At 44.7% G+C, this 12,996-nt stretch overlaps 1 protein-coding gene and 1 pseudogene across 1 annotated transcript; both read left to right on the top strand.

Moving 5' to 3' along the window:
- The first annotated feature begins 536 nt into the window (after positions 1-536).
- Positions 537-4,235, top strand: LOC123157698 (uncharacterized). Its single transcript, XM_044575934.1, has 5 exons — positions 537-629; positions 948-1,067; positions 1,399-1,503; positions 3,201-3,670; positions 3,788-4,235. The coding sequence occupies exons 1-5, from the start codon at positions 537-539 to the stop codon at positions 4,044-4,046; spliced, it is 1,047 nt and encodes a 348-aa protein (XP_044431869.1). The 3' UTR covers positions 4,047-4,235.
- Positions 4,236-9,899: 5,664 nt separating this feature from the next.
- Positions 9,900-10,599, top strand: LOC123157697 (uncharacterized; annotated as a pseudogene).
- Positions 10,600-12,996: the final 2,397 nt, after the last annotated feature.

Here is a 12,996-nt window from a genome sequence, read left to right as displayed (position 1 = left end):
ATTGTCACGTCAGATGTCCTCGTGAAAGGACTTAGTTGTGGAGCCATCGCAACTAGGAAGCTTGAAGTGGTTAGTCGGGACAAAGGACACGAGAGGGTTTATACTAGTTCGGCCCCTTACGGTGAAGGTAAGGCCTACGTCTAGTTGGGTTGGTATTGATGTTTCGATGACCAGGGAGCAAGATACGCTATGCCTGGTTCTCGACGAGTTGTTTCTTGCCCTAAGCCGCCAGCGGGTCGTCCCCTTATATACACGGGTGGACGCCCTGCGGCTTACAGAGTCCCAGCCGGCTCATAAACAATGTCCGACTCGGTGACTAGTTAAATCTACCTTATGATACAAGTAATATATTATGGCGGTTTACTACAACGGGCCTTAAGTCGCCTGTGGGCCTTAAGCCCTCTATGAACCGCCATCTTCATGCTTCGGTCTTGGGCCTTCTCTCTGGTAAGTCTTCTTTGCATAACCCAGCCCCTCCTGGGCGACTTACGCAAATAGTTATATCCCCAACAAACACTCTGCGGTACAAAGCTGTGATGCAGTGTCAGTCGCTCGATGACAAGGGAGATAAGATGACGAGGAAGACTGCTTGTCGGACCAACTTGGAGCGAGAAGAATACTTGTTAATGGTAAGTGACTACATCGGTTGCTAGTACTTTGATTCATCCGCCTCTTGTTCCTCAATGATTCGATTTTGTCTGACTAGGTGAGGGAACCCTGGATGAAGGCCGATTGTTGGGAGGCCCTAGTTGACATGTGGTGTGACACGGCATGGCAGGTGCAGCATGTGGAGAAGGGAAACGATTGTTCCAAAATGCCAGGCATGGCTCATGTCTAGGGGAGCCGGAACCTAACCTCTCTCAAGCAATACATGATATATGGATTAAGATGTTAACTTTTTTACACGGTGCATCTTGGTTCATTAAACTTGATGGTTAATTTTGTAGGAGGCGACGCTTGGTCGCCCGGTCCACATCCTGAAGGCCTGGAAAGAAGGCCACAAGGGGAAAGATGGAGCCGAGTTCTGCAGCTTGTCGGCACAGGAGAAGTACGGGACCATAAAAGAGGTCTTTTCAGGAGGTGCACGGGCAGGACGTCGAACCTACTTCCAAACCCATTGATCCTGAGTTGCTCATCATTGCTGGCGAGGGGAAGGGACATGGCCGCCACCTCCTTTGCAATGGGGCGATCGCCACCTCCTCGCATCGCAAGCTGCACGAGATATGCGCGTCGAGCACCGGCTCAACTCCGTCCATACAGAGTCGCCCAACCGATGCGTCATGTGAGATAGCCGTCTCAAGGTTAGCATCATAACCTTTCATTTATGTCCATGCCTCGAAATAGCATCGTTCCAACCTATATGAGCCTAATGCCATATTACATGATTTAATGGACCAGCGGGCTGCTGAAGAGGAGCAAAGGTGGTTGGCTGAGCAGCAGAGCAGAAATAAGGAACGAGCAGACATGAACGAAAGGTTGAAGCTGCTCGAGAATCAAGTACAGGTAGAACATTCTCTAAACGAGAGTAGAACATTCGTTATATAGCGATGAACCACCCTCACGTGACTCTACTCTTATAGGTTCTTATGCAATCTCGAAGTAGTGGAAATGATGCCCTTCCTCCTCCTCATTCTCCTCCTCCTCCGGAATCTTAACCCGATGAAAATGATGCCCCTCCTCCTTCTCAAGATGTTGTATGAACATGTGAACTTCTATGTGACGTGCACGTGTTTTGCAAGTAGTGAACTTCCATAAGTTAACAATATGTATGAATTTACGAACTTGTGTGTGATGTGTACTATTATGAAACATTCGCTTATATATGTGGACTACTTCAAATTATGCCTATGTGTGTGTTGTGTTACTCGATGAATTTCTAGGGAGCTAGGAGCTCACACATTCATTTGTTATGATAACATTTTCTGCACTACATATGTATACAGAAATTGTACCGAAGTTGTTTTCAGTTGCAGGGATCAGATAAGAAAGAGCTTTAAAATAGAAGCAATGGGACACATTTCCGAGAGCCACACTCGGAAACAGATAGGCTACTGAGAGCAGCACTCGGAAAAGGGGTCGTCTAAGAACTGAAACTACTATTGTGCCACTCCTTTTCCGAGTGTAGCTCTCGGAAAAGGAGTCAGCTGAGCAACACTTTACTACTACAGTGGTGCCTCTTTTTCGAGGGTTGTCAACCTCGGTAAAAGGTCAGCTGCCATGTGGGACACCAAGTCCCACTGGTCAGTTCCGAAGGGTTTAGTCAACAGTCGTATATCGAGCATTGTCGAGCATGGCTCTCGGCAAAGACATCGTCATATTATTGTTTTTAAATATTTAGCAAATACATGATTTAAAACTTTTACTGATAAATGTGACCAGTGGGATCACATGTTAGGTAGGAAAATGTTTTTGTGACGTGTTTTTATCGAGGGCGACGTTGCGGCTCTCGGTATAGGTAAACCAAGTGACGGCGCCGTCAGTTTTGAACGGGCAATGCCACGTGGCTTCTCTTTGCCGTGTGTGGCTCTCGGCGTCTGCCCCGTTGCCGTGCGGTCCTTGTTCGTCGTGAGTCCGTGATGGCAACTTCAACTAGTTGCCGTGAAGCCAAGTTTGCCTAGTGCCCGTGTTTTGGCTCTCGACGAAGAACCTGACACATGGCGTATAAGGAAATTCCAATAGTGTTGGCTGCTATGTACGTGCGTGTTGAGGCCAATTCAGTTCTCCGTAGACCATGTCGCTGCAAGACTAGCAGGAAAGAAAGATGTTTGCCGGAGTTAATGGCACAGTTTGGTAGAAGAGAAGATGATGGGAAGGTAAAAGGAGGAAGACAAGGGTATTTGCGTCTTAAATTTACGGAATAGATAAATCCCGAACGTTCAATTTTTAAGCATGTCACCCCGAACTCCTTTCATGTCAACTTTAGTTAAGACGATGTTGACAAACATAGCAAGTTTCCGATAAAAAATCGAAATAGAACAAAGTTGCCATGTGTTAACAACTAAAGTTGCCATCTCGCAGCAACTAAAGTTGCCATCAAAAAAAGTTCGGAATAACAATGCTTAAATTCCGAACTTCGGGACTTATTGAGGTCCAAAAAAATTTACGGTATCAGTAAGTGCCGAACGTGCTGTTTTTAGTCTCCTGGAGCGGAACGCGCTCAGCGCCCTTAGATATCTTTGCACAAATCTTAAAGCGGCCAGGGCGCCACGTCATGTTTTGTATCAGTTCGGGAATATTGCGTCGTACCGAACGCCCGGCCCGCACCTCTCCTCTTATCCATTTCTTCTGTTCCCCACCGACACTCACTTCGCGGCGAGGAGCTCGGAAGCGAGGCGCTCGTCGGCGGAGACAAGGAGCGGAAGGAGGCGTGCGGCGGCGGAGACGAGGCGCTCGGCGGCGGAGACGAGGAGCTCGACGGCGGAGACGAGGAGCTGGAGGATCCGTGCGGCGACGCGGTGTTTCGAAACCCTCGACAGTGGAGGCAGTACTCGGCGGCGATGCAGGTGCGTGTCGTCGTGTCCACGGCGGCGATGCCGGTGCGTGGCATCCGTGAGTGGGCACGTCGTCGCGGGGAACGACTCCCTGACGGGGTCACGGGGAACGACGGCCTGACGAGGAGATCCGGTGTCCTCGTCGCCGCTGTACGTCGGAGCGCCGCGGCCGCTCGCCGGTGAGTCCCCGCCTAAGCCGCCTTGCCCTTTCTCTTTCCTTCTCCTCCTCATTGCTCATATCCATGCGTCGGTGGCCAGGGATGGCTCGCACCGGTGCTATCCACGCCCGGCGCCAGCCACACGATGCAGGCGTTGGCAAGCTGGAACGTCTCGCGGACCTGGGCGCCTCCTTCAGCGGCGCTAGGTTCTCCTGCAATCGGGCGGTGCTGGAACTCCACTATGGAAGCGGTCGTTGCCCCTACAATCGCTAGGTGCTGGCACAGCACCAGGAGATGCGCCGCCTACGCAAGGACGTTGCAGGCCACAGGTTCAGACTTCAGACAGTTCAGCTCTCTACCCATCAGTCGGGTGCTTGCCTTCTGTTGCATCATCTGACGGTGGCTTGTTTTTGACAGACTGGATAGTCGAAATTTTTAGTATGCAATCAATTTAGATAGTTCATTTTTTCACATGACAATTTTGTTGTGTTCACTTGTGTGCAAGATGTGGAAGATGAATCCCCTAGGACTTTTGTATACCATGGCAATTTAAGTTCATGGAAGCATTGCAATTTTAGTTTACAAACATCACTGATTAGTCCATCTTTCACATGGCAAATTTTGTTTTTTGTGTTCACTTTGTGTGCAAGATGAATCTCCTCAGATTTTTATGTATCATGGCAATTTAAGTTCATGGAAGCCCATCAATTGTAGTTTATGGACAATGGCAAATTCCTTTTGCTTTTTCAACAATGGCGAACTATTTCTTTTTCTTATAGAGCCATGCCAATGTAAGTTAATTAACCATGGCAAATGTAATTCATGTGTCATGGCAATTTTTTTCACTATATGATTGAGATGAAGAAGATGCACACTACATACATCGCATTTTTCTTATACTAACTTGGCGTAGTTGCCTTGTTCTTTGACCAATCAAATGGCCTTCAACTGTTTTGTTGGTTGGTAGCTACTTCATGTTGAGTTTTAATTTGTGTTAACACATAGGTTAGTAGTAGGCCATGACAAAATTAGGAGAAATGTACAATAATGTGGCAATTTCTGTGGAGTGACACGGAGGTAAGGCACGGACGGAGAGAGCAGCGCTGGCGCTCCCTGTAGCCGCGGGTTTGGGTCGGGCGCGACGACTCGGGTTCGAAGGCGGGCGCCATGGTCCTCCTCTTCATGGAGCTGCAAGGCTGAGTGCAGTCCCCTGATCGGTGTCGTCCGCCTGTCCTCGCCGCCATGGAGGCTGATGAGATGGCGGAGGACACTGCTGGTCTGTTCGTGCCACCCCAAGTGGGGCACGGCGTCCTCATGCCGGGTCGACGGAAGGGACAGCGCATCCAGGACCTCCTCCAAGTGCACCAGCACGATAATAGATCAGGCGCACCCATGCCATGGCCCTCAACGTCAACCAGCATATATCCAGGTATGAATTCAGGTTACTATCAGTAGCAATCTTAGTCTTCATGTTGTTCTTACTTAATGGTTATTCACCAACAGACCAGTTTATTTGTTCTTCTTGAACTAAGATTGACGGGAGATTAATGTGTGCCCCTGTCCACAACAATTTTGTCATGCTTCTTTGTAGGAATACAACAAATTGGTAAATTTACCAAGCGTCCAGTACAAATTATTCAACTTTTTGCCATGATCGTTATAGCATTTTTTACTAAAATTGCAACGCCACTAATTTTCAATTTTTGTACTAAAATTGCCATGTCACCAACTCACCATTTGTTCAATGCGATTTTGTTCAATTGGCATTGTTTTATATCACATAATCGGCTCTGATGCATGTTTTTGCCATGGCAACTTTATGGTTTTTTGCAATAGGGGGAAACAACCCATGGGAGATACTCAAGTTAGCTCATAGCACGACTACTTTTTTCCAAGGCAATTTGTTCGCATATTTTTTGCCATGGCAATTTCCTTTTCCCATGGTAAATCCGCAAGTTAGCTGATGTCAAATCCTTTAGGGAGGATTTTTTTTAAAAAATTGGCAATACTTACATGGTGAATTTTTATGGAATTCTGACCTATAACACATGGCAATTTTTGTAAAATTGGTGGACCGATCACATGGAAATTTCAAGGGGATTTATGTTGTGTACATTTTTTCATGGCAAATTTGCCATTCTTTTTCACGGAATAAACATATTTACTTGTTTTTTTTTGTCATTTTCTCAAAAGTTGCCATGTCTCAACATTTTCCATCACTCAAAATTTGCCATGGCAAATTTCTTTAATTAATATGTTCAAGAACACGGAAACTTGCCATGGCAACTTAAGATGTTAAAAACATGGCCAAGTTATAGATGTTCAAAAAGATGGCAAACTTGTATCATGGCAATTTTTTTAGTTTCATGGGCATGGCAATTTTAACGTTTCTTTTTTTGCCATGGAAGATTTACCCTTATTGACATGGCAATTTCATCTAAATCGCCATGGCAAATTTTGACTATTATTGTCATGGCAATTTCTACTCTTTATTTTTTTCATGGCAAATTTTACATTTTTTTGTCATTGCAAAATTATCTATATTGCCCTGTCAATTTTTTAGTTAAACATACATGTCATTTTTTTACTATAGTCGATGACGGCTAATTAGATTTACTTTTCTTTTTTGCCATATCAAATTCACCTTAATTGGCATGGCAATTTCTACTCTTATTTTCTATCGCACCTTCACACTTATTTTTGCCATGGCAACACTATCTGTTCCGCCGTGGCAAAATTTTGATTTATTGTCATGGCAACACTATCTATACTGCCATGGCAAAATTTACTTTTACATACAAGTCATTTTTTTTATTTTAGTCTATCATGGCAAATTAAATTTACTTATATATTTTTGCCATGGCAAATTCACTTTCATTGACATGGCATTTTCAGCTATTGCCATGTCAAATTTTACCTTTTATTGCCATGGCAACTTTTACGTTTTTTATACTGTTTTATTGCCATGGCAAATTTAGTTTTTTTGCCATGGCAAAATTATCTATACTGGCATTGAAAATTTAGTTTTATTGCCATGGCAAAATTATATATATTGTCATGGCAAATTTAGTTTTATTGCCATTGCAAAATTATACTTGGTCGACCATGGCAAACTACTATTTTGTTTTTGTCGTGCCAGTTTTAGCTTGCGTGGACCATGACAATTTTAACCTTGGCAATGCAAAATCACTAATTAAGGAGTACTTGTTTCAAAGAACACTCCACTTTCCCAGGTTGCGACAAGTGGTGCACATGCAGCGTGCCATTTGTCACAACTTGGGAGTTTTCCCTTTTTTCGTAGATCCATTTATTCAAAACGTTTTATCTTCCAAACTGTGTGTCTAAATCTCGAACCGTTTTCACCATTGGATTCCTCGCGTCGAGATCTTCAAAACTAGATCCCATATTGATAGGTTTTGACGAACTTTTTTTTCAAGAAAAAACCGGACGAGAAAAATCGGGTGAAAAAACCCGAACCGGGAGCACGGTTTTTTTTCTTTCCGAAAGAGGCACGCCCGTGCCTCTCGCGAAATCACAACCGTGCTTCTCGTGGAAGCAAAACCGTGACTCTCGCGGAAGAAAAAAAAATAAAAAACGCGTTTTTTTTCGTTTCCGAGAGGCACGGCCGTGACTCTCGCGAAAGCACAACCGTGCCTCTTGTGAAAGCAAAACCATGACTCTCGTGAAAAAAAAGAATAGAAAACGTGTATTTTTTTCTGTTTTCGAGAGGCACGGCCGTGACTCTCGCGAAAGTACAACCGTGCCTTTCGCGGAAGCAAAATAAAAAAAAACAGAAAACGTGTTCTGTTTTTCCCTTTTCGAGAGGCACGGCCGTGACTCTCGCGAAAGCACAACCGTGCCTCTCACGGAAGCAAAACCGTGACTCTCGCGGAAGGACAAAAAAGATAACGTGTTTTGTTTTTCCCTTTTCGAGAGGCACGACCATGACTCTCGCGAAAGCATAACCGTGTCTCTTGCGAAAGCAAACCCGTGACTCTCGGGAAAAAACTAGAAAACGCATTGTTTCATGCAAAAAAACAAATTTCTAAATTTTTTTGGGTCGAAAAGCTAAGAAAGACCAGGGGAAAACCAAAACGTCGAAAACCGAAAAAAACCATTTAAAAAGCACAAAATGTGTGTGAAAAAATAAAAAAACAAAATCCGGAGGGAGCGTCCAGAGCGCGACACGTGGCGAATGCCTAAATCCGGAGGGAGCGTCCATAGCGCAACACGTGGCGAATGCCTTAGTGCTCGTCAAGTGGCGCTGATCGTTGAGAGGCTTCCGAAGGAGCGCTCGTTAACTAGTTGCTCCCTTGGCAAGTTGTCATTTCTTTTTACAGCATAAAGTGGGCTTTTATTGTCACAGCAAAATAGATCTGAGCTTTTTCATTTGTTTTCCTTTATTGGGCCTTTTTTTTCCTTTTCTGTTTTTGCAGAGAAAGGACGAGGGTAGGCTTTCGTTGATTGGTTTCACCGTTGATTGGTTGGTTGGTCGCCATCGCTGTTTTTTTTAATTGGTAATAAAAGCACTAGCCGCCATTGGCTACCTAGTTAATAGCGGACGTGAAGTTTTTGCACCAATGCTTACATGAACAGTAAAATAAAAAAAATTAGTAAAATAAATTCAAAAGATTCTGATTTTTTTTATAAACATTGATTAATGTTTCCATTGCACGCAAAAATATTGTCACGAAATGACGTTCATGGAAATGTGGGCAAAAGACAAAACAAAATCAATGCTTCGAAAACACTATTGTTGGAAGCACTTTGAAGCATCATTTTTTTTCACACTTTCACGAATGTCATTTCATCACAATTTTTGCACGCGGTGAAAACATTCATCAATGTTTATCACAAAAAATTCTGATTTTTTTATTTTACTGTTCATGAGGAAGAGTGAGCTTGGGATTAAAAGAGCACTTTCTGTTGCTTATGCGCAATGTTAGATAGACAGATCACAGCACCACTTCCCTGTGCGTGTGCCATGCCAAGTCAGAAAAGTCAGTCAATGACTTGACACGAGTGAATGAAAATGAAGAGCACGAAAAATGGAACTGAGCAAAAGATTCCAATGGCGGCTAGTAGCAATCAGCAGCAGGTTTCTCTACTGAAAATCGGAGGCGAAACCCTCTTTCTCCTAAAAAGAAAAGCAATCAGCAGCAGATTCCGTCCAAGTCGTCGTCAATCAGATTAAGTAGTAACGCATAGAACTTGGCTGCAAGACAACCGACGATGGTTAGAACAGCAGATTGCAGTCAGGAATTGGCGGACTCGCAAGTCGCGACCTACATTGCCGGGCGCAGAAATCTCCATTGAGGCTGCCAAGGTCCTAGAATACGATATTGTCTACGCGTTTTGGTCAAGGGTGATCGGTTATCTGCTCGGCACAGGCTGCTGTTCCCACCATCTCTCTATCCATGTAATAGTTCGCTTATATATTACTCCCTTCGTTCCATAATATAAAAACCGTTTTTACACCATACTAGTGTAAAAAACGTTCTTATATTATGAAACGGAAGGAGTAGTTAATAAGACCATCTCGTTGCTTTAAACAAAATTCTATCAATTTATATAGATCGACAAGTTGATACCAACAAGCCTCTTCGAGAGTTGAAGATAAATTTCTCAGAGAGACCCAATAATTAAGGACGTGCATGGCAAAAATAAAAGAGAGGCCCGATAAAGATGGAATGTGTGCTATAAAGAAAATACAGAAGAGGTCCGATACAGAGGGCTGCAGGTCAAGATTTCCACCAAAATTGCATGCAAAGACCAAAGGATCAGATGTGATTTGGAAAATAAAATCTCCCCTATTAAGTTAGCCCAATTAACTCATCCTGCGCATGGATAGGCTAGAGTGTTCATATATATGGAGGCTTCTAGGTACTCTAGGCAAATATATCATATCCGATATTTTCTTTTTTACATCATATATGCATGTTTTTAGCGATTCTAAAATAATTAAAGATATCATTATTTCAGAAAGGTGATTTCAACAAAGTGATAATCATTATTTCAACAAATTCATATTAACTATCCGACTGAATATTTTAAAACACCACCAAAATTAATTCTAGAAAATTAGAAAATTGTCGGCGAAGAGTTACTACCCATTTAAAAAATGGTGAAAAGGGAGGTGATACATCTTCGTCGTATCTACTTTTCCTAATGTTTTTGCTCTTGTTTTGGCCATGGTGGCTGCGTGGGCAGTGCCACGGCTAGAGCTCGGGGACATCAGTACTTTGCGACTATGTGTCGGCCCCCGGTTGTGCCGGGGACGCTTGGTGCCGGCCGGTGGGTTGGCTGTTGCTGTTGCGCGGGTGTCGGATCTGACCAGACGTGGCTGGTTCTGGCTCCTACGGTGGTGTTGGGGTAGCCTTGTCAGCGGCTCTGCGTGGAGCAGGTGGCAGCAGCGGGACTGCTCTGTTCGGTGGCTCCGGGCTCTGGTGGCAGGTGGTGGTTCAGGCGGGTGGTGGCTCTCGTGAGTCGATTCGAGGGGAGGGCTTCTGTTGGCTGCTCGGAGCGAAAGCCTTGCTCTGGCCTTGGTCGGAGCCAACGACGGCGACGCTTGTGAGCGCCGCACACCTTCTTGGAGGCATCGTCGTTCGAGGGCCTACGACCTCTTCTCTCACACTCTGGGGGAAACGCTTGTTCCAGGTTCCTGGGGCGGACGGTGGCGGCGCTCCGGTGTCGCGGTCCTTCTTGGAGGCATCATTCTGGAGTGGTCTTGGCCGGGGAGAGCCATCGGCTCGGGTGGTGCGCGGCCTCGGGGCCGGCGTGGGATTCAGAGCGGCGGCTCCGGGTCTCATCGTCATGAAGGGGTGTCGGTACTGGTCACGTGGGTGGCAGTGTCGTTGGCCAGTCTGGTGCGCGGCCTCGGGGTCGGCGTGGATGTCGGAGCGGCGGCTCCGGATATGGTTGTTGGGTGTCGGCTTCGGTTGCTTAGGTGACGAAGCTGGTGGCTCGTCTGGTACGCGGCCTCGGGGTCGGTGTCTGTGGTTTCCATCTGTACGTCGGAGCGGCGGCTCTGGAGATGGTTGGAGGGTGTTGGCTCCGGTTGCTTGGGCGGCAGAGGGGCGGCTCGTCTGGTGCGTGGCCTCGGGGTCGGCGTGGATGCCGGAGCAGCGGCTTCGGTTTTGGTTGTAGGGTGTCGGCTACGGGTTGCTTGGGTGACGGAGCTGGCGGCTCGCCACGTGCGCAGCCCCGGGGTCGGCGTGTGTTGATGGTGCCCTGTTGGATGAGTGTTGTAACGGTTTTCTCCTGGGTTTCCATTAATTAATCGGGCACCTCTCTTCTTCTTAATAAATGAAAGTGGAAAATATTTTGCCCTGTTTCTAATATGCATGATTTGAATGAAACTAACCCGGACTGACGCTGTTTTCAGCAGAACTACCATGGTGTTGTTTTTGTGCAGAAATAAAAATTCTCAGAACTGGACGAATTTTTTTGGAGAATTTTTTTGGAATAAATAAAAATTACTAGAACCAAGATCCACTGAAGGGGGCCCCAACTGCCCACTAGGTACCAGGGTGCGCCACCCCCCTCTAGCGCGCCCTGGAGGGTAGTGGGGCCCATGAGGCTCCGCTGACAATAATTCCAACTCTATAAATTTCTATTTTTGGAGAAAAATAGGAGAGGAAGTTTCATCGCGTTTGATATGGAGCCACCACCACCTCCTGCTCTTCATCGGGAGTCCAGATCTGAAGTATGTTCGGGGCTCTGGAGAGGGGGGGGGGTCTTCTGTCTTCGTCATCATCAACTATCCTCCATCACCAATTTCATGATGCTCACCACCGGGAGTGAGTAATTCCTTCATAGGCTTGCTGGACGATGATGGTTGGATGAGATTCATCATGTAATCGAGTTAGTTTTGTTAGGGCTTGATCCCTAGTATCCACTATGTTCTGACATTGATGTTGCTATGACTTTGCTATGCTTAATGCTTGCCACTATGGCCCGAGTGCCATGATTTCAGATCTGAACCGTTTATGTTTTCACCATTATATCTATGTTCTTGATCTAATCTTGCAACTTATATGCACCTATTACGTGTTATGATTCATAAACCCCAAGGTGACAATAATCGGGATATTTTCAGTGATGACTGTAGTTTGAGGAGTTCATGTTTACTATGTGTTAATGCTTTGTTCCAGTTCTCTATTAAAAGGAGGCCTTAATATCCCTTAGTTTCCTTATGGACTCCGCTGCCACGGGACAAAAGATGTCATGCAAATTCTTTTTCATAAGCACCTATGAATATTCACGGAATACATGCCTACATTATATGGACGAATGGGAGCTAGTTCTATGTCGCCCTAGGTTATGACTGTTATATGATGAATATCATCCAACGAAATCACCGATCTAACGAGCTTTTCACGTATTGATCTTGCTAAGTTACTGCTGTTGCTGATACTGTTACCACTCCTACAAAATTATTGCTACTATTGTTACCGTTACTATTGCTGCTACTACTATTGCTACTGCTACCAAGCTACCATACTACTGTGCTACTGATGACCTTGTTGCAGATATTTAGTCTCCAGGTGTGGTTGAATTGACAACTCAACTGCTAATACTTGCAAATATTCTTTGGCTCCCCTTGTGTCGAATCAATAAATTTGAGTTGAATACTCTACCCTCGAAAATTGTTGCGACCCTTGATACTTGTGGGTTATCAAGACCTTTTCTTGGTGCCATTCCCTGGGAGCATAGCTACATTAATTGAGTCACTTGGGATTTATATCTGTTGATCACTATGAAGAATCTTAAGGATGAAAGAACCAAGATCTTTCCCTCTAAGACGAGGGGAGGTAAGGAACTATTAACTAGCTCTACAATTGATTGACCTTCTATTTTGAGTAAGCTTGCAACACCACCGCATGCTATTAATCCTGATATGTCACAAGTAATTGATCATGCTACTTCTACTATGTATGATGCTATTGATGATGCTAGTACTTGCTTGATAAAGATTTGCTATTAGGTGAATTTCTCGATGAACAACTTGTTAGAGCTAAAGAAATTGAAAATGTTGGAACTGATGAAACTACTAAAACTGAAAATTATGAAATGTCTATTAGACCTAGATCTCCTAGATATGAATTGCCTGAAGTACCTGAGGGTTATGTTATGGATGGATAGGTAGCTAGAGACTTTCTTGCTTGTAAGGATAGAGATGATCTTAAGAAATTACTATGCAAGTTGAAAGTAAAATCTTTGAATGCTAGAATGAAATATGATCCTAAGTTTGCTACTTCACCTATCTTTATTACTGATAAGGATTATAAATTCTCTATTGACCTAGAGTTAATTACTTTAGTTGAATCTAATCCTTTCCATGGCTA

The sequence above is a fragment of the Triticum aestivum genome, chromosome 7B, assembly GCF_018294505.1.
Source record: "Triticum aestivum cultivar Chinese Spring chromosome 7B, IWGSC CS RefSeq v2.1, whole genome shotgun sequence".
In the NCBI taxonomy this organism is placed as follows: domain Eukaryota; kingdom Viridiplantae; phylum Streptophyta; class Magnoliopsida; order Poales; family Poaceae; genus Triticum; species Triticum aestivum.
The sequence above is the reverse complement of the archived record's forward strand: the minus strand, read 5'-3'. Positions and strand labels throughout refer to the sequence as shown.

What these genes read in the sequence shown, in the direction of transcription:
- LOC123157698 (XM_044575934.1), top strand. Translation starts at nt 537, where the DNA reads ATGCAGTGTCAGTCGCTCGATGACAAGGGAGATAAGATGACGAGGAAG. An exon ending in GAGAAGAATACTTGTTAATG is followed by an intron (nt 630 to 947) that starts GTAAGTGACTAC and finishes TTAATTTTGTAG; the next exon opens with GAGGCGACGCTTGGTCGCCC. An exon ending in AGTACGGGACCATAAAAGAG is followed by an intron (nt 1,068 to 1,398) that starts GTCTTTTCAGGA and finishes TTAATGGACCAG; the next exon opens with CGGGCTGCTGAAGAGGAGCA.